This window comes from Haplochromis burtoni, unplaced genomic scaffold, assembly GCF_018398535.1.
Source record: "Haplochromis burtoni strain Fernald_Lab_line unplaced genomic scaffold, NCSU_Asbu1 Contig_24, whole genome shotgun sequence".
NCBI lineage: Eukaryota > Metazoa > Chordata > Actinopteri > Cichliformes > Cichlidae > Haplochromis > Haplochromis burtoni.
Genome location: NW_024582385.1, coordinates 3,123,008 through 3,142,901, shown reverse-complemented (window position 1 = coordinate 3,142,901; position 19,894 = coordinate 3,123,008). Strand labels below are relative to the sequence as shown.

At 48.6% G+C, this 19,894-nt stretch overlaps 1 protein-coding gene across 6 annotated transcripts in view; it reads left to right on the top strand.

The window, feature by feature from the left end:
• The window catches only part of zzef1 (zinc finger, ZZ-type with EF hand domain 1), a 30,883-nt gene extending 11,768 nt beyond the window's left edge, over positions 1–19,115 (top strand). For 2 of the 6 annotated variants that reach the window (XM_042218859.1, XM_014335030.2), the window contains exons 22-54: positions 268–437; positions 525–606; positions 689–890; positions 994–1,127; positions 1,243–1,483; positions 1,577–1,656; positions 1,741–1,831; positions 1,916–2,402; positions 2,478–2,642; positions 3,282–3,401; positions 3,518–3,679; positions 3,797–3,929; positions 4,798–4,936; positions 5,018–5,183; positions 5,267–5,529; positions 5,625–5,797; positions 5,912–6,104; positions 6,194–6,339; positions 6,714–6,994; positions 8,627–8,801; positions 8,891–9,023; positions 9,100–9,326; positions 9,472–9,780; positions 9,859–9,959; positions 10,035–10,170; positions 10,269–10,628; positions 10,711–10,854; positions 10,963–11,131; positions 11,209–11,307; positions 11,410–11,575; positions 12,322–12,472; positions 14,534–14,605; positions 16,776–19,115. In XM_042218859.1, the coding sequence (XP_042074793.1) occupies positions 268–437; positions 525–606; positions 689–890; positions 994–1,127; positions 1,243–1,483; positions 1,577–1,656; positions 1,741–1,831; positions 1,916–2,402; positions 2,478–2,642; positions 3,282–3,401; positions 3,518–3,679; positions 3,797–3,929; positions 4,798–4,936; positions 5,018–5,183; positions 5,267–5,529; positions 5,625–5,797; positions 5,912–6,104; positions 6,194–6,339; positions 6,714–6,994; positions 8,627–8,801; positions 8,891–9,023; positions 9,100–9,326; positions 9,472–9,780; positions 9,859–9,959; positions 10,035–10,170; positions 10,269–10,628; positions 10,711–10,854; positions 10,963–11,131; positions 11,209–11,307; positions 11,410–11,575; positions 12,322–12,472; positions 14,534–14,605; positions 16,776–16,856 (5,751 nt within the window). In that variant the 3' untranslated portion in view covers positions 16,857–19,115. Of the gene's footprint in view, positions 1–267; positions 438–524; positions 607–688; positions 891–993; positions 1,128–1,242; positions 1,484–1,573; positions 1,657–1,740; positions 1,832–1,915; positions 2,403–2,477; positions 2,643–3,281; positions 3,402–3,517; positions 3,680–3,796; positions 3,930–4,797; positions 4,937–5,017; positions 5,184–5,266; positions 5,530–5,624; positions 5,798–5,911; positions 6,105–6,193; positions 6,340–6,713; positions 6,995–8,626; positions 8,802–8,890; positions 9,024–9,099; positions 9,327–9,471; positions 9,781–9,858; positions 9,960–10,034; positions 10,171–10,268; positions 10,629–10,710; positions 10,855–10,962; positions 11,132–11,208; positions 11,308–11,409; positions 11,576–12,321; positions 12,473–14,533; positions 14,606–16,775 lie in introns of all 6 variants that reach the window. The other 4 variants (XM_014335031.2, XM_014335029.2, XM_014335033.2 and 1 more) reach the window with 3 other exon arrangements.
• The last annotated feature ends 779 nt before the right edge of the window (positions 19,116–19,894 follow it).

The following is a 19,894-nucleotide window of genomic DNA, read 5'->3' as shown; positions in this document are numbered from 1 at the left end:
AGTGTACCTCTGGTGCAAATTACTGACCTCTGTCATCATTTTAGGTGGGGGAACTTGCACAATCGGTGGCTGACTAAATACTTTTTTGCCCCACTGTATAAACGTACTATGTCTAAAAATGTCTGTATTTCCTGTGACATAATACTTCTACAAGTGATGCTGAAAGTCTGCGTTCAGCCTCGTTTTGATGTGTTTGAGTTGATCCACTGTGTGGTGTTCAGAGCTACACAAACAGTCCACAAACTTGTTGTAACCTGTCACTATAAGGTGGATCAAGAGAACTGGCACCAACCCCAGCAGCCGGTGGTGCTAAGGACCTGGAACATGGAGTCCCCGCACAACTACGAGAACAGCCGCCACGAGACGAGCATCTTCGCCTGCCCCGGTGCGACGTCGTTCGAGGTGGAGTTTGATGAACGTTGTGAAACAGAGAAGAGGTGACGTGTTTGTAAATGTTTATTTGTTTGTCTTTGAAATCCTTTGTGGGGATTTTATCCTGTTAACTGTGCTCACAATATTCGCAGATACGACTACTTAGAATTCACAGATTCCAGAGGGGGAAAGGTCCGCTACGACATGAAGGTCGGAACTGAGAAGTGGCCAAAGGTAGGCGAAGGAAAATCACAGGCCGGTCTTCAGATGCGTCACTGATGTTTACGAATGTGTCCTTGTGTGTTTGCTGCTTTAGAAAGTGACCTTTGACACCGGTCCCCAGCTGCAGTTCCTCTTCCACTCTGACAGCAGCAACAACGAGTGGGGCTATAAGTTCACTGTAACAGCGCTGGGTTTACCAGACATCACCATTTCTTGGATGTCAGATCTGCAGCTGCTGGTGGCTCGTCTGATGGGTCGCCTTGCATCCAGAACGCTGGCGTTGAAATCTCCGCACGGTGAGACGGTTTTCATGAGGCTGGCCTGAGTCACAGTTTATCAGAGCAGAAAAGAAACCAGTTTGAGGCACTAGCGTGTATTATTGTGGGTTTCTGTCTCCAGAGGTTCGCAGTGTAAAGGAACTTCCATCAGGGAAAATGTCCCATGTTCAGTCTTCACCTTTATGGAAACCCATCCTGAGACATGGGCTGTGTGACAAAAGGGAGGCGAACCGAACAAAAACAATCACAGAGCAGGTAAAAAACGCTCTGCTGCCTCAGTTACGTACAAGCACCAGATGCTGCTGTTGCATTAGTCGGTGACCTCGACTGGAAGATGCTCTGATGGTGTTTTTCTTTTTCTGTGTGGTAGGCGAGCACGTGGACTCTGGATGAGCCGACGGGCTTCCTGGAGGACTTTGCTCGCTGGAACCCTTCACAGGAGCTAACAGACGCTAGAACAGAGCTGATGAGGACCCTCATGCAGGCTTGCAGGAAACAGGCGATGAGGAACGAGATCACCGCTGGGTCAAAGATAGACCAAGCTGTGAATGCCATTTGGGCAGCCATGGTGTACCACACACCGGCCCTCAACCTCGCACTTCTTAGCTATGGTAATCAGCGCTCATACAGCTGTGTTTTTGTGAGTTTGTTTCTTAATTAATCTTCTGAATGATTTTCTCCCATCTGTGTTTTTGTGCTAGTAGTTAATCCGGACTGTAAATCCAGTCTGAGTGAAGAGTTCGTGCAGGTGTATTCACTAGCAGACAGCATCAGAACGTGGATGGTGAGTGTAACACGGGACATCTCCGCTGGCTCGTGCTTTTCATGTTTCTGACCTGTGACTCTGCTGGGATCTATTTCCTGTTAGCTGGAGATGAAGCAGAGATATCTGGTTGGCAAGATGAACCATCATGACGAGCGGGAAGGTGGTCCTGATGAGGTTACCATGGAGACACTGGGTGAGTGCTTCTTCCTTTTTAATGTCATGTCTTGGTTTTACTTTGCTTTCTCCTGACATTTTAACTCTTTCTTCTTGTTCTCAGCTGAGATGTGCATCGAGAAGAGCCTCTTGTTGTTCCGATTTGCTCCTTGCGGCGTTCCATGCCAAGGCAGCGACGCTTCCAGAGCCACAGAGAGCAGCAGTGCTCTGCTGTTCCAATCAAGTTCTATTTCAGAAGGAGACTTCCAAGCCAGCTCATCTGTGGGACCTCAGGCTGCAGGGTCTGAGGAAAGCTGCGAGTCCAGGTCTGGACAGAGTCAGTCGTCCGGTACTCACATTCCCAACTCATCCTCATGTGGCCACAGCAGGCGAACCCATCGAGACTCGACAGAGAGTCTCTCCCCCCAGCCTGGGGAGCCAGCCTCCCCCTCTGCTTACAACCGCAAAGCTCCGTTCAGTCGGGCACGCCTTCGTCTCCTGTCCTGCCGCTCTATAGAAGAGCCTCGCATGACTCCCTCAGTCAAAGATCGCTACCCGATACTCAAACACATCCTAAACTTCATAAAGGACCAGGCTCTCACAACAGCGAGGTGAGAAACTGCTACTCTCCTGTTTGGTAACGCATAATGAGATCCAGGGTTAAGTCCTCGTTCTTCTTCCTGCAGCATTCTGCAGACGCTGTCTCTGAACAAAGCGCAGGCCCTGAGTGTGTGCAAGGTGCTGGAGATGGTTCAGCAGTGCTTCCACTCCATGGGACAGCCGCACCTCTTCCAAGCCCCCTGCATCCTGTTCCTACAGGAGCTGCTGGCATGCCAAAAAGACTTTACCTGGTAAATCTCAGTTTTTCAGTTTCAATTCATTTACGCATGAACCTCCATGACACAGGAGCAATCAGAATAAGGTCACAGAATATGATGCTGCACGCATACTGGTCCTAGTGGGATAGTAGGTCTTAGATTTCCATAATGAAAATAAATGAATGGATTCATTTAACCCTTTAAACCCTGACCTAATTTACCTTTTAAAGCAGGGGTGTCCAACTCCAGGCCCCGAGTGCCGGAGTCCTGCAGGTTTTAGACGTGTCCTTGATCCAACACAGCTGATTTAAACGGCTAAATGACCTCCTCAAGTTCTCCAGAGGCCTAAATGAACTAATTATGTGATTCAAGTGTGTTGACCCAGGATGAGTTCTGAAACCTGCAGGACCTCGAGGCCTGGAGTTGGACACCCCTGCTTTAAACACTCACCCAGTTAAAGGGTTAAACTCTGCAGATTGCAGCAAAGCAAGCAGAGTCTCTCCAGGCCCCAGAAGACTTTTTACAGCAAGAGGTTTTTAACAGTTGTGTCCCAAAATGTGATGGCAGCCGTTTAGTTTGGTTCTCAAGTCTTTTTGGAGATTAGTCACCGATGTCAGTTTGGTGTTTTGCTGACTGGCTGCACAGAAACAACATTTTCTTTGTGTTTTCCAGTTATTTCTCTCAGCTGTCAGACAGCGGTCAAAAGCTGGGGGAGGAAGTGAGGCGCTCCTACCATCAGCTGGTGCTCATGCTTGTGGAGGCGGTACAGGGCTTCAGCAGCCTCAATGAGAAGTGAGCGCTTTCCTCTAACCCGTCGTGATTTTGTGAATTTAGATTTGTTGCAAGTGCAGGAAGTGTTGTTGTGAAAGTGCGTGCACGGTGACCTGATCGCGATCACTGCCCCACAGAGCGTTTCTGCCGGCCCTGTCGTGTGTGCAGACCTGCTTGTTGCACCTCCTGGACATGAACTGGGAGGCGCACGATCTTCCTTTCTTCCTGAGCATCAATCTTCCTGACCTCCTCCTCAGCATGTCTCAGGAGAACATCAGCGTCCATGACACTGCCATCAGGTAATCTCAGTGCTCGTCTAAATGTACGAAAAGCTGCTGAAGAAGGCAAAAGACACCTCAGTTTTCACAAACTGCTTTATTCATAAAGTTTCTTCTGTGGTTTAACTTCATCTGCAGTCAGTGGACAGAGGAGGACGAGATTGCAGACTACAAGAAGAACCAGGAGTGGATGGATGAGTGTATGGACGGGATGTTTGAGAAGTGGTATGACAAAATTGATGAAGAGGAATCGATGGAGGACAGGAGGAAGGTACACTGCAGTCCATGAACGTAGGGGTGTTTGATATAACGATATATATCGGATGACGATATAAAAACGTCTGTCGTTTCATTTTACGCTATCGTTTGTTTCGTGCTGTCGCAAAATAAACCGTTTACGGTAATATTTGTTCGTGGTTCTGATGTCACTGTAGTGGTTATGTTCATTTCTTCAAGTTCTCTCTTTCTCTTATATGTAATATGACCACACTACGGACGGACAAGCGCCTGTTTTTATGCGTTGTCGTTAGCAACAACGACGGTAAAACCTTTGTGTGTCCGCTTGTTTATGTTCCACATAAACCTTTCACAATAAAGCTCAAGATCCTGTTGAGACTTTTCAAAATAAACTGAATCATGTGAAAGCTGCAGATTATTTACGGATGAGAAGTAAAAAAGAGCCGCCAGGTGCTAAAAAATAAACTTCAGACTCAAACGTTAGATCAGGCTTCTCCCCGCAGCACGCCGTGTGATAAATACTCACAAAGGAAACGGCGCCGTTACAACTTATGTCTAAAATGTGTCGTTTCATGCATCGTTAAAACACTCCACGTACACGACGCCCAGCTGGAAACACTTCAGGTCGAGCTGCCCGAGATTCACAGACTTTACAGAAAACGTTACATTTCTGTGATTTATATCGTTATCGGACGATAGATGTTTTATATCGGGATATGAGATTCTGGTCGTATTGCGCAGCCCTACATGAACGTTTCAATGTTCACAGCCAGACTCGCCTCAAAGCTGGCTGCGTTTTCTCTTCTCCACATTCTTCCCTTTGCATTTACAAAAACCTGCAGATTCGTGCTGCATGCTCCGTCATTTTAAAAACTCTAATCAGTCACGTGCTCCGTCCACAGATGCACATGTTCATCGCCCGCTATTGTGACCTGCTCAACGTCGTGATCTCTTGCGATGGCTGTGAGAGGATGGCACCTTGGCACCGCTACCGATGTCTGCAGTGCATGGACATGGACCTCTGCAAGACCTGCTTCCTTAGTAAGTGCATGCATGACACCGATGATCAGAGGACCTTCCCGTAGCCGTAGTTATACTCACTCTGGTGTATATGTAAACCAGGTGGTGCCAAGCCTGAAGGCCACGAGGATGACCATGAGATGGTAAACATGGAATATGCCTGCGATCATTGCCAGGGGCTTATTGTAGGCAGCAGGATCAACTGCAACGTGTGTGAAGACTTTGACCTGTGCTTCGGTTGTTACCACGCAAAGAAGTATCCTGACAGGTGACGTGCGTCAACTCACATTTAATGTTGAGGTTGGCCTCTTTAGTTCTCCTTTTATTAAATGGTTATTGTCCCATCGCCAGCCACCTGCCCACCCATCGGATCACCGTGTACCCCATGGTGACCATACGGATCAGCGATCGCCACCGTCTCATCCAGCCCTACATCCACAACTACTCCTGGCTGCTGTTTGCTGCTTTGGCCCTGTACACGTCAGAGCTGAGCAGCGAGAAGCAAACGGATGGAGACACCTTGGACAGCGACACTCTGAACGTGGCCAAAGCCCTGCAGACCCACTGCTCCCAGCTCATCACTGACTGCTTGCTCAAAGGACAGACTGGCAAAGGTAAGTTCACAGCAGTGTAGCACTTGCATAATTTTACGTTGCACAGACTGGTTATTAGCATGTAATACTCTCTTTTTCTCCTGTGCTCTGCATAGGTTTCCGTTCCTCTGCTTTGCTTGCTCTGCTGTCCACCAACGATTCTGCTTCTGACAGCGAGCTGTGTCCAGTCTCTCCTGAGTCCTCTCAAGAGCTCAGCACAGCCACGGACACCTCCTCGCTCCCTGGTAGCACAGCAGCAATCTGCTCTCCTTCATCTCCTAAGCACAAGGTGGGGAATGCAACTCATGTTCAAAGATAATGTGACGTCCTCATGTTTGGGTCTCGCCGATTTACAGAAAAGATGCAGAAACGTGTAAAAGTCAGCCTGTCCTCTGTCAAACAGGACAAACTGTCAGATGAGAAAAAGGCAGAGGAGGGGAGCTGTCCTCCTCCTGCTCAGCCAGAGTTGTCGCTCCCTCCGAGCAGTGGGCCGGGGGACAAAAAGAAGCTGGTCACTCAAGACACCCTAGACTCCGCCCGGCTCAGCCAGACCCCGTCAGTGTCCAGCGAAGACGCCCTCTCTCCTGTGGTCCGACGTGAGTGCTTTCACCCAGACGCTCGGCCTGATTCAACTCAATGTATTCATTTATTTATTTACTCTTCTTTGCTCCAAATTGTGGACCAGGAGCAGTCAACTCGCCAACATCTGATGTTGTCAAGGAAACTGACGATAGGCTGCCCCCAGTTCCCCTTCAGGGACACGTGTTCTCCGAGTGCTCAAGAGAGAGGATCCTGGGACTGCTGGCAGCCATGCTACCTCCAGCCAAACCAGTAAGAGACCAAAATCATTTTGTGGGGTTAAAACATTAAGATAGGAGATACAGCTCTCATGTCTGTGCAATAAATATGGAGTTACAGCTACAAGGCTAATCAGCCGTTTAGCTTGGCTGAGGTCAGGGGCTGGCCCAGATGACACTGTGGGCCATACAGCAGACTCTCAGGGAAACTCCAGTCAGTACCAAGAAGCTGAATTACACATTTAAACAATGAGACGTGGACAAACAGCGAGCCTTGATGGACGGCACCTCGTTGTCCAACTGTTGGACAGTATAAATGATTTTGTACATGTTTCTAAAGGTTCGTCACTCCTATGACTGCGCTGACATATTCTCCTCTTATCCTCACGTGTGCTGTCTTCCTGTCAGGGCTGTTCCCTGTGTCTGCCCAGTCTTAGCTCCATGCTGCCACAGCTTTTTAAGGCAGTCATTTCCAATGCTGGCTCTCTGAATGAGACCTACCACCTCACCTTAGGCCTCCTGGGTCAGCTGCTGCTCCGGATCCCTCCGATGGAGGCTGACGCTGCTGTGACAGAGGCTCTGGCTGACAAGTATGAGTTGCTGATACAAGGAGAGATGTCCTGTTCAGACATCCAGGGCTGGAAGACCATACAGCTGCTTTTCAGCCTGGGCGCCGTCTGTTTAGACAGGTAAATATCATGATGTTATTATCCACCTGTTGCAGACGAGCCAGGACGATGTCTCTGCTGATCACAAATGCAGGACAAAGTTGCCTCTGTGTGAAAGATTTTAAATTAACAATCGTGTGATTGAAGTGCAGATCAGCCTTTATTCACGAGCCTTAACAAAATACTGCGTGAACTGTTTTTTTTATATGTTGGTCTCTTTTTCAGAGGCTCGATAGTAGTTGGGCAAAGTGACATCACTTCAAATAGAAGGACTGTTTTTAATCCTTTTCTTGAATGCGTGGACATCAGCGCTCTGACAGACCTGCAGCTGCCCTCACATGCTTTTCGTTTGTCCGTCTTTCTTTCTTCAGTAACTGAAAAGCTTTTGGGTTCAGTTTAAGCGTCTGACAAAAGCGCCAGTCTTTGCCATGAGACGCTCTCGGCTTTGAGTCATTGAGTGTTGAGCGATCGGCGTTGCAGCATTTGGCTGAATCTGAGCAGAGTATTGGTCAACAAATTCATCCTGCTGCTTTCTGTCAGCTGCTACATTTTGCTCTTGAGCAGGGTCGGCATGATGAGTGCCGTCTAAAATGTCCTCATGTGCATGAACAATAAATGTAGTAACGCTCTATAGCAACAGTTACTATAATGAACAACTTCATCGAACTGTATTTGTTCACAGATGTTGGCAAAGTGCATTTAATGGTCTCTTTATATTTATGGTCCCCTCAACAATGATGCGAAAAACTGGGCCAATACGACACGTTTGTTAATGCAGGGACACGCGTGTTAACGTGATCCTGGTCTCCCACTCAGAGTCTCCGAGCGTCCACATTCAGACCTGAGGACACTCTTAGTGTGACGGGAGATCAGCTCACACAGATCTGTGAGCCGAATACTGTCAATAAGCCCCGTGCAGTGTTTTTGAGACAGTTAAACGTGTCAGGTAGTGACGTCCAGCAGGTGAACGTGCAGCTCCATGAACACGCACAGCTGTGGATTGCAGCTGCGCTCGTAGTTCTGCAAACTTTGACCCCGCAGAGTCGAGCTTTCCGTTCAGTCGGCTGCATTTCGATGTCCTCTGTGTCTGAGAGACGAATCCAGCTGCTTATTAAAGCTTTCTGGTTTGATCAGAAAAGAAAACATTGGTCCGTACACCTCAGTCCTGAAAGCGTCTCGAGTCTTCGGATGTATCCGTGTATTTCCGTGGTGCTGACGCTGGCGTTTGCTGTTAGCTCACATACCGTCGTTGAGAAGTGCACAGCTGTGTCTGTGCAGTGCGGCCCGGCCGTAGATATTTATTTCTTCATGCACTTTCTCAGGTTAATGCGTGTCGAGCCACATCTGGGCGTGCCAGCTGTGGCTCGAGTGCCCAGGGTTGATGATGCTCTTTGTCCAATTATTTTTGAGCCTCTGAAAATGTCGGAACGATAAAACATGTATAAAACTGTTTGTACATCCTACAATCCCCTGAACGTCGATCGCAGATCGATCGATTTGAAATCCCCTGCGGGGCTTTATAGAGGGAAACTACAAAATGATGGGCCTAACGGCAGAGGTGGCACCAGCTGCTCATAGAAACCAGTTTGTTTGTTTTTCCCTGTTGTTGTTTTTTGTGGATGTGTAAACAGCTGTTTGGATGTTTGGTTGCAGTCGCATTGGCTTGGACTGGGCATGCACGGTGGCAGACATTTTGCACAGTCTCAATGCTTGCCCCGAGTGGTGCACAATCATCGCCGCCTTCACTGACCATTGCATTCAGCAGCTGCCGCAGACTCTGAAGCGCACCAACCTCTTCACACTGCTGGTGCTCGTGGGCTTCGCCGAGGTGGGTAGAAGACAGTTGATGCTGTGGAGTCTGAAACCTTACTGAGACTCTGTGAAGCCTATTGTGACGTGTGTGTGTGTGTGCGCCAGGTGCTGTGCGTGGGCACCCAGACGGTGTTTATCGACAACGCCAATGAAAAGCACAACATGATCTTGCTGAAACACTTCACAGAAAAGAACCATGCTGCGGTGGTGGACGTTAGAACACGCAAGAGGAAAACAGGTTAGCACAGTAGCTTCTGGACCGCGTATGATGAGGAGTCATCTTGGATTAACCTTCTGTGTGTTCGCTTTCGTAGTGAAGGACTACCAACTCATCCAGTCTCAGGATTCTTGCACGGTCAGTCTACCGGGGCAGCCAGAGGGCCAAGGCTGCCCAAAGACGCTGCTCAGTTGCTACCTGGGCAATTTCACCTCCATTATTAGCCACCTGTTGCAGACAAGCCAGGACAACGGCTCTTCTGATGCCGTGGAGGCTTCCTGGGTCCTGTCTTTGGCTCTTAAAGGCCTCTATAACATACTCAAGGTACTCCAACCATATCCGCCCTCCACGTTGGACAGCTTCTTATCAACAAGCTATCCCCGACCTGTTTAACATGATCAGTATCCCACCTCTGATCAGACAAACTTGGCACGATTCCTTTTCATGTCCTGTTGTGTTTTTTGTTAAGAAGCACGGAGTGGAGCACGCACATGAAGCCATCCAGGAGTCAGGCCTGACCCAGCTGCTGGTGAGGAAGTGCAGTAAGGGGACCGGCTTCAGCAAGCTGTGGCTGCTGCGTGACCTGGAGATCCTCTCCATCATGCTGTACTCCTCAAAGAGGGAGATCCATTCCATGGCCCAGGACCCGGAGCGAGAGCAACGAGAGCAGGACAAGGAGCACGACTCGGACCACTCCAGCTGCTGTGCTGACGACACGGATGTCAATAAGCCCGACCCGCTGGAGGGTCTGGATGAGGAGACAAAGATTTGCTTCCAAGTGAGTTGTGCTGCAAACACGCGCAGCCAAACCTGGGGTGAAAGAAAACGCTCAAGACTTTTTTCCTTCCAAATGCAGATCACCCACGATGCCTTAAACGCCCCTTTGCCCATTCTGCGAGCTATGTATGAGCTGCAGATGAAGAGGACCGACTCGTTCTTCCTGGAGGTCCAGAAGAGGTGAGGATGAAGATTTACTTTGTGATTCATGGATTCACTCAAATCTAAAACTTGCTGTGATGTTGTGCTTTTCAGATTTGATGGAGAAGAGATAAAAACGGACGAGACGATCCGTACGCTGGCCCAGAAGTGGCAATCCAGCCGGCGGCCTCGGTCTGAGGAGCGGAACACCAAGGCTGTGGACACGGACATGATTGTGGTGTCTTGCATGGTGGGTTGTTCCAAAAATGCTCTAAAACAGCCAGTTTCTCAGTCAACAGTGTTACAAGTCGTTGTTTTAAATGATAATGTTCTTGATTGGCCTGGCAGTCTAAACCGAGTCACTGTGAAAAGGCCACAGAGGAGATCAACGTCGTAGCCCAGAAGCTCATCACCAACTCGGAGAGCGACCTCCAGCTCAGCTATGCCAAACAGAGACGCACCAAAAGCTCCGCTCTGCTGCACAAAGAGCTGGATGTGCGCAGCAACCGAGCCGTTCGTCAGTACCTGGTGAAGGTCAACCAGGCCATCGCCACGCTGTACGCTCGCCACGTGCTGGCGTCGTTGCTTGCCGACTGGCCCGCAGACGCGCCGATGAGCGAGGAGGCCCTGGAGCTGAGCGGGGCCTCGCACATGGCTTACATCTTGGACATGCTGATGCAGCTGGAGGAGCGGCCGTCGTGGGAGAAGGTGAGACGGGAGGCAGAAGTGAACAAAAGTAGTGTGCGAGTACACGATGGGCTGAAGCCGCTTTGTTTGCTTTTACAATCAGATTCTTCAGAGGGTGCTGAAGGGCTGCAGCCACAGCATGCTCTGCAGTCTCTCTCTCACTGCTTGCCAGTTCATGGAGGAGCCTGGCATGGCAGTGCAGGTCAGAGAGTCCAAACACCCGTACGATAACAACACCAACTTTGAGGTGAGTCGGTTGTTGTTGCTTCAAACGTGTGCTTTACTGAACATCTGAACTCCACAAAGACCTGCGCTGTGTTGGGATTAATGTTGTGCCCGTGTGTTCTGCCCTCAGGACAAGGTGCACATCCCTGGCGCCATCTACCTGTCCGTAAAATTCGATTCCCGCTGCTACACAGAGGAAGGCTGCGACGAGCTCATCATGTCCAGCAGCAGCGATTTTGTCCAAGATGTTCACAACTTCAGTGGGTCTCCGCAGAAGTGGTCCGATTTTGAAATCCCCGGTGAGGACCGTTCGTGTGTGTTTGCGTTTCAGATCGTGTGACTGTTCACTTCATATTTGCATCTCTGGCTTTCTCAGGTGATACCCTGTACTACAGATTCATGTCAGACATGAGCAACACAGAGTGGGGCTACAAGTTCACCGTAACGGGGGGACACAGGGGCCGTTTTCAGACAGGTGCTGTCCTCCTTCTGTTTGGGTTCAGATTCGCTTTGCAGCCTTTTTGTTGAACGTCACATTAACATCAGCTTCATCAACTCTTCTCTGCTCGCTCATCAGGTTTTGAGATACTGAAGCAAATGCTAGCTGATGACCAAGTGCTCAGCCAACTGCCACTAGCCGACATCTGGGAGTGGCAAGTGGGCGTGGCCTGCCGACAGACTGGAAACCAGCGACTGAGAGCCATTCACCTGTTGCTGCGTCTGCTGCAGTGTCAGTCCCAGACGTAGGTCGAGCCTCCTTCTTTTTTTCTGTAAATGCGTCCGTGACTGTCACACTCCCACCTGGATGCAGCCGTGCCGTCTACCTCTCATCTTTAGCTCAGCATCATGTCCTGGTGCAGGAGTGCACCTCCACGCAGCATTTGCATAGAAGCCTTCATACATGCTCTTGTAATCATGATGGAAATTAGGTAAAGTATGCGTTTAGAAATTTCCATATGTGCAAACTGACCCAGCAACCATCAGGTCACGATGAGGGAATTCATAGAAGTTGGTGTGTAGACGGGCAGCAGCTCCATCTTTAAGAGTGAAATCATCCGTTTAGTGTCCTAGAAAATCTCTTTAAAGGGTTTTCTGCGTTTGAGTTGGGAGCTATATCAGCGGTCCCCAACCACCGGGCCCTGGACTGGTACCAGTCTGAGTCATTTGGTGCCAGGTCGCGATAGTTGAGGCTCGAGTGTGAAATTTATGGTTTTCAGGCTTTTTATCGTTATTTTTTATCGTGGGTCGTTTCCTGTGTGTTATGAATAAATCTTCTTTTTTTGGTACCGGTACTGGTTTTATTTTGTTGTATTTATCCGCGACACCTTAAAGGCCGGTCCGTGGTGCAAAAAAGGTGGGGGGCGGCTGAACGAGATGACCTCATGACGACAGACTTGTAAGATGATGAACAGACAAAGTTTGAGAGTTAAGGAGGTGATATTAGCATTTTGTGCCAGCTTTTCATCCTGCTGTTGATGTGTTGCTGCAGAGCCTGCACGCTGACGCTGCTGCGACCTCTGTGGCAGCTCTTCATGTCTATGGAGAACAGCCTGAGCCAGGATCCCACCAGCATCACGGTGCTGCTGCCTCTTCACAGAGCCCTCACTGAACTCTTCTTTATCGCAGAGGCCCGTGCAATCGTGAGTAATGCATCAACACACACGTCTGGTTTGCCATCCTCGTGGGGACATCCCATGGACATAACGCTTTCCCTAACCTCACCATCTATAATGAATGCCTAGCCCTGACCATGACACTAAAACCACTGTTGGAGTGTGAAAATGCCTTCAGCCCTGTGGGGACCTGGATTTGGGCCCACCAACATAGGAAACACACACACACACACACACACACACACACACACACACACACACACACACACACACACACACACAGCTGATCATCTAAAAATCCTTTTTCTTCATGTTTTTGTCACTTTTGAAATATGAAGCATTCCAACAGTAAAGATCTAATATGAAGGAGCATTTACTCAGAGCTCCTCTCTGCGTCTCTGTGAGCATGTTTACCGTGCACCTGTTCTACGCTCGGCTCGTGGCCAAAGCCATCTGTGGGACAGCGCCGTGCTGCACTGACGAGGAAGAGATGCTGCTCACTGTGATGCTTATGAATGCTCGCTCTCTTTCTCCGTCTCAGTTGTTTTGAATTATTAATGAAGAGAAGTCTCGAGATTATGAGCGCACCATCAGCCAGGAGTTTCCCATCTGTCGATGCAGGGGAAGCAGGCAGGGCCAGAAAAGCAGGACCTCTCCTGCAGCCTTCCCAGCGAGGCCCGAGGCTTCTCTCTGATAATAAAAGGACATGACTTAAATCGTCTTACAGGACGGAGTCTCTGCTGCACCCGCTCCATGTTGTCACGTGTAAGAGAGGGACTGGCGAGCTGAGGTTCTGCAGTGTTTCTGAACAAGCACCAGGGGGCGGTAGTGGCGCTCAGTACATTTGCCTGGGATGCCCCTCATGAATACTGCAGTTAGCATAACAACACATGATGGTGTGTAACGCGTTGTGTACAGCAGCACTGCAGACACACTTCGGTTATACAAACACGTATGATGCAGATTTTCTTTCTTAGGAGTGAAGTGAAGCTGTGTGACGTCAGCAGTAGCTGTTGTTCACGCCGCGCCAAGTTCTCCAGTGAATGTGATGCAACTGTGATTTTCCTGATGGGTGTGAAATGGCTCCGTGGTTTTAACACCACACATGAACACGTCGTGTTGCAGCTGTCGAAGTAAGGGTGGGCTGAGATGTGCTTGGTCCGGGATTATTGGAAGTGTGGTTGTAAACTGGATTAGACTGGTGACAAATGGGCTACAAAGCGTTTAGATTACATCCAGCCAAAACTGGGAATGCTGGTGTCCACTGTGGCTGACATACCGGGGAAGCATCTGTGATCTTCCTCAGAAAGATGTGACTAAAGTTGGCTGTCAGAGCTGACTGCAGTGATGATGCACGGCCATACTGACCAGCGCCATGGTGACAAAATGTTCGAGTCATACGAAGCTAACGAGCAGCATCGAGTCCTCTGTGGCTGCATCAGCTTTGAGCGCCTACGCAGCTTATTAGAGGGCTTTAGCGGCCATCGGGCTTCACGTTCGGGCTTCTCGTTCTCTGAATGCACGTAAAGTTCATGGTCAGCTCCTCTGAGAGTCAATTAAGTCGCTGCCTAAGAAGGGAAAGTTGTGTTTAGGAATCCAAGCTGTAAGTCGTGCACCACTGCCTGTACAAGTCGTCCTGGGTTGCTCCTACAGCGTAAACACTTTGGATGAATGGTGGAGCAGAGCTCTGGACTGTGTTTCCAGTGCTGTAAAAGCTCAATTTGGCCAGTCTCAGTGCATTTAGCCTCTGTGTAGTCTTATCTGTGTTTTCCAAATCCCTGTGCTTATGTAAGCCCAAGGTACATCTCTCTCATAGGGCCAAGTGGAAGCTCTCGTTTAGTTTGTTTATAATTTTCAATGACTTTTCCAACATCCCACGCTTCAGTTAGATGCTGAGATGAAGAGAGGTCAGGGAACCAGGCCTCATTTATAACCCAGCGCCTCTTTTATGTAGCCTGCTGCTCTGTTTCAGGAAGTTCCTTCTTTATCTGGTTTTATTCATGCGTCTTGCATGCATGCATCAAACTAAATGCTGGAATGGTGCAAACGATGCATTGCTAATTTACCTGCGTTGGACATGTCTTCCAGGCTCAGGGCGTCCTCCAGGAGTACCTGTTAGCCATGACCACTGATGAGCAGCTCCTCAACCACACCGCCATGGTAAGGCTTCCTCTCTCTCTTTGTCTTTGCATATTAACATATTCCTAAATTCAAAGCATTGCACTCAGCGGACGGTAGCAGCTCAGAGAAGTTGCTCGTGCACCTTAAAGTGTTATGCAACTCTTTCTTAACCACGCAGTCCCACTGATTGAACGCTCTTGAGTTGCTGTGAGTCAGCTCGCGCCTGGAGTCTCTTTTGCTAGTGAATCACAAAGCTGTTGACACCTAGCAGATCCCTCTGCACCCCCTCCCCTTGTTTTGAATGTGTGTGGGCTGTGCTCGGGACTAATGTATTTGGTAATTACAGTCCATTAGCATGTGTGGCAGAGCGAGCCACAGTGTCCTCTGCACTCAGGACCACGCAGTATAGCAGAGGAGCCCACAGGCAGTTAGGAGGAGCAGAGGATGCAGCATGAAAAGCACACTGTGGGTGGTTCTGCTGAGTGGTTACCTAATACCTGTCAGGGTGAAAACAAACCCAAAGGTGACACAATAGTCCAAACTGTTACGATAACAATGGATATTTAGGGCAAATCAGCTGATGTCCCAAACGCTCTGAAGCCACCGAGGACGGCTTCGCTCGCCGTCGTGTCTTCACAGCTTAAAGTAATGCACAGGGCTGCCCATCACTTACTGATCACTTAGTTAAACAGTGTGTTTTTGATTTGATGAAATTGCCCACCACACCCCGTGAGCACGGTGACAGCCGAATCGGCGAGCACGATGAGACGGAGCGTTTCCTGGAGCTGAGCTGCAGGCTGGAGGAGGAAGCAATTAAATGAAACATTGTTAAAAAATTATTGTAGAGCTGCAAGATGGAAAGAGCAGAATGGAGCTTCATCATTAATCCTCCAGTGCATATATCTGCTCTCCTCTGTGAGGAGATAAAAGACACAAGTGTTTGATTAAATTAAGGCTGCATCCGCTGTGGCTGCATGCTTTATATTAACCATTAATGAAACGAGCAGGTATAATGTGAAAAAGGGACTGAAGTGATGAATCCTCTCATCCGACGGCCACCCTCAGCTCATTGATTTGGCTGCTCACTAGTTAGCTGTCTGCTAACAGTTCACTGCATCCACCTGCTTGCATGGCACTAGCTGCGCTTAGAGAACTGAAAATGTGCAATTTATAGCTTAAAAGAAACGATGGTGTGGTTCGCACTGGGACAAATGGGTATAACTTGGTGTGGGACATGTTTTAGTGCTATGCAATGTGTCAAATGAACTGTGAAGCAAACCAGCACAAGTCGGCCATACTGGGTGTAATGTGTCCTTTCCTTTGGTGCATGTCTGCAGCCTGGCTGCTGCACTCGAGGAGCTGCAGACTCTTAAATGTCAAAATGGAAAGCTGAACTGGGAGAAAACAAATGTAAATGGTCTAAATGGTTTCTAGGCAATACTAAATATTTCTGTACTGCACAGCAGAGCAGCTCTGAACATGTTTGTCAGTGTCACACAGCCTAAACATGCAAGCTGTCCAGTTTGAGACCAGGAGAAGACGCAGGTCCCCGGGAGGGCTGCAGACATCAAAAGTGCACCAACGTGAAAATCTTTCAGATCAAATATGTGAATCAATCTGCTGTTTGAAACACTTACACTGAATGTTTCCTTGGAGCAGAAGCTGCATCAGCCTACAACAGTGCATGTTTACTTTACTGATATTCTGACAGATCTTATGTGCAGAAATCAGAGTGATGCACGTGGCAGACTGAATGTGACGGCGTTATTATTTATCGTGGAAGTGTTTGGGTTTTTGTCCCGCTGCCATTAGTGGACTCGACAAAGGAAAACTAGACCCCGCTCTGAGCAGGTGTCATGGTGGACCGATAACAGGACGCGGCTAATCAGGGACAAAGTGTCATAAAGCATAAGTTGCACCGTCTGTTAAGCTGGCACAGCACAGACGTAGAGACGTTATGGCATCGTTAGTTTCAGAAAGTCATCCTTAATATTAACATCCGCACTGTTTGTTCCGCCTCATCGAGCCTGATTCTGTCGGAGGGTTCTTCCTCTTAATGGGAGGTTTTCCTCCCTGCTGTCGCCAAGCGCCTGTTCACAGGGGTCGTCTGCGTGTCGGGCCCTTTGCTGTAATGTGATGCTGTATAGATGAACTGAGTATTTCTTTGTACCTGCAGCTGTTTCCTGACGTACTTTTGCTTTCTGTGTAGGCACTGAAGAACATCGCTGCCATCAGCCTGGCCATTAATTACCCCAATAAATCTACGAAGCTACTCAACATGTCCCCGTGAGAGGACCCGAGGGAAGGAGGAGGATAACTTGAAGGGGACACATCCTGACTCTGCTTGTTTAACAGGCACAGAGATCCAGAGGAGAACCTCGGTTTACCATCTACTGCTTTTCCTCTACCAGGACCCCCTCTTACTCTTCAGACGGTAGCTCGCAGTGCAGCACTGTGGACGTGGGTGTGGAGGGGACTCGAACAGCTTTCCACACTTACAATCCTTTTTGCCTTAGGGGACTCGGTTATATCAGCATGTGCATTCACTGAAACCGGAACAAATGTAGGGTGTAACTGTCATTATTTTTGACTTGAAGAATCTGTGCTAAATGACATCAAGTGTGCCAAATTTGCAGCCTTCCAGGGGAAGTGTTATTCCTAGTTGTCCTGCCTTTCCCCTCCCTTCTGAACAGCGGCCGCTCTGGGTTGCGTAAGCACTTGTCAGACACGGGAGAGCTGACATTGCTGGCTTCATCAGTCACTCCCATAGGTGGTTTCTGCATTAATGTTCCTCACGCTTGCATTTTGACACACCCACGACAGCGTTGCATAATAATTCCACATGTGCAAAAGACCTGTAGACCTGTTGTTAGTATTGCACACAGGGAAATGTAACCACACCTCAGTGCTGTCATTGTCACTGAGCAGGATGTCTCTTTCTCTCTGAGAGCGCTGCAGGGCGTGACTGAGAGACTCCGCCCCTCACATGGAAGCAGTGAGACACAGTTGGGTCCCCCCCCCCCCTCTGTCGCCTGCTTTAAACGTACAGGAAGGTTTTACTAATGTTACAATTCAGCAAAAGAGGTCGTTCTGCACTAAGGGCATCCTGTAAGAAGACACAAAGTCCTGGTGTCGTGCAGGCACGCCCTTTAATTACACGCCACACGTTTAGACTCGACCTGCAACCTTCAGGTAAATATTACAGATCTAGGATGTTTTTGCCACTGAGACACGACGACAAGCCGTTCAGATACAGCCGCCAGTTGATCGTGGTGAAAACGGGTCACCTTGGCGACTTGCGTCTCCGTGGACACGAGGAGCATCCTAAAAATACTGTCCGGGACATTCGAGTCTCATTAGTCACCACAGAGAGAAAGTAATGACCTACTAGCTAATCCCTCTCCATCCTTCCTTGCCTCCTCCTCCTTTACTTTTTACCCTCTGTGCTTCCTTTCTTCTTCCTCCTTTTTTTTTTTTTTTCTCATTGAACGGTGAAATCGACGTGTCACAATAAATATGCTAAACATGGATCTGACCAGTGTATAAAGGGAACGAAGGCTCGCAGGACGGGGATGAGGACGACAGCAGAGGGAAATCTGAGACCGTTTCACTATTTTATGAAAAACTATCATGATGTCAAATGTTGTTCTTGAGAAGCGCCCGATCCCTCGAAGGCCTCGACTTTCATCGCTGACCCTGTGACACGTTATCATGAAGTGAATCTGACTGTAAAATAGAGCTGCTGTTCAACATCAGGTCCTCACGTTCAGTCGCTTCCTAAACGTGTCGTCTAACCCTTCGTCTCATCGTGCGGCACGTGGCCACGTCACGCTTCGAGTCTTGCATGTCTGAGTCCCAATCATTCTTGAATAAATGCAGTTTTGAGTTGTAGGAAGGCGTGGTAGTTTTATACCAAAGAAACTGTCGTCGTGAACGTCTGTGAGAGATCCTGGTGGAGGTCGTTGTCTCTCACGTATCGCAGCTCCACCTGCGAGGCGCAGAGGAAACCTTTAGACGTCGCGTCGTCTTTTTTGTTTGTGTCTCTTTTATTTTTTCATCTTTTAATTCTGAAGTGGCCCCACACGGACTGCTGGTGGTTTTGTTCACACAAACATCAACCGCAGTTAGCAAAGGCCAAGATGTGCCCTCCGCTGGGCTTCTACAACGCCTCACCGATCTACTATGTGCCTATGGTTAAACTGAAGCAATCATAATTTAACTCGTGTTACCGGAGTTCTTATTAATTATATTTTAAAAGAGAAATATATTGTTTAATTTGAGGGGTTTTTGTAACTTTTTACTTTTAACGTTGCTTTTCTTTTCACGCTGATATTTGAGGCTGACTAATCTGAATGTACATATCTGTGAATATTAATTGCACAGGAGAAAAAAAAGCCTTTGATATCAACCCCTTACAAATAAACATTACCGGCACTAACACGGACACTCGGATTCTGGTTTTGTATGCATGGCACACCGAAGGTAAAACTAAAGTCCTGCTTGGGTTGAAATGTCATCCATTTCTAATAAAAGATAGAAATGACTTAAATTTGGCGCCTGCTGTCATCTTTCTGTAGGAGCAGCGTGTGCTGCGGTAAATAAAGTTTGATCGCTCGTTCAGCAGTGATTAGAGCCCGCACAGTGAGCCAGCGCCATCAAGAGTGACTTCTTAAAAACAAATGCATCTTATCCTCTGCACTATAAAACTTGCTTTGTTGTTTCTTTGAGCAGCCCCGTCGTACGACTTTGATTTATTCAGCGTCATCAGCTCCTGGTCAGCCTGCTAGAGTCTCGGGGACAGCGCTGATGATGGCGGCGATGATCGCTGGGGCGATAATGACATCAAATGGAGGAAATATTCAATAAGGCTCCAGATGATTCAGTGCCCCGCTGCGCCACAAAAGCCCCCACACTGGAGTGAGTCAGCTCTTCTGCTTCCCCTCCTCCGGTGCACCCCCCCTCCGTGTCCTGCTTCCTTCTGATTGTTCATGCAGCTTCCCGCTGCGCTTATTCACCTGAGGTGGAGAGAAAGAAAAGGCTTGCACGAGCTGCAATCTATGGGGAAACCTCCCAAAATGTGGCACTTTCAAGAAAGAAATGCTGAATGCATGCTGCTGTGAGAAACTGTTTTCAAGCTGTGCTGATACTCTGTGGAGCTCCAAGTGTTCAACGTTGAGTTGAAATGTTCACTGAATGAGGAGAGTTAAGAGCTACAAATGACATTTTTACGGTCCCTTTAAGGGTCCCCACAATAGATCATCTGACTCCACCTCACGATGTCCTTCCTCTTCTGTTACACCCGCCCTCTCCATGTCCCCATTCACTGCA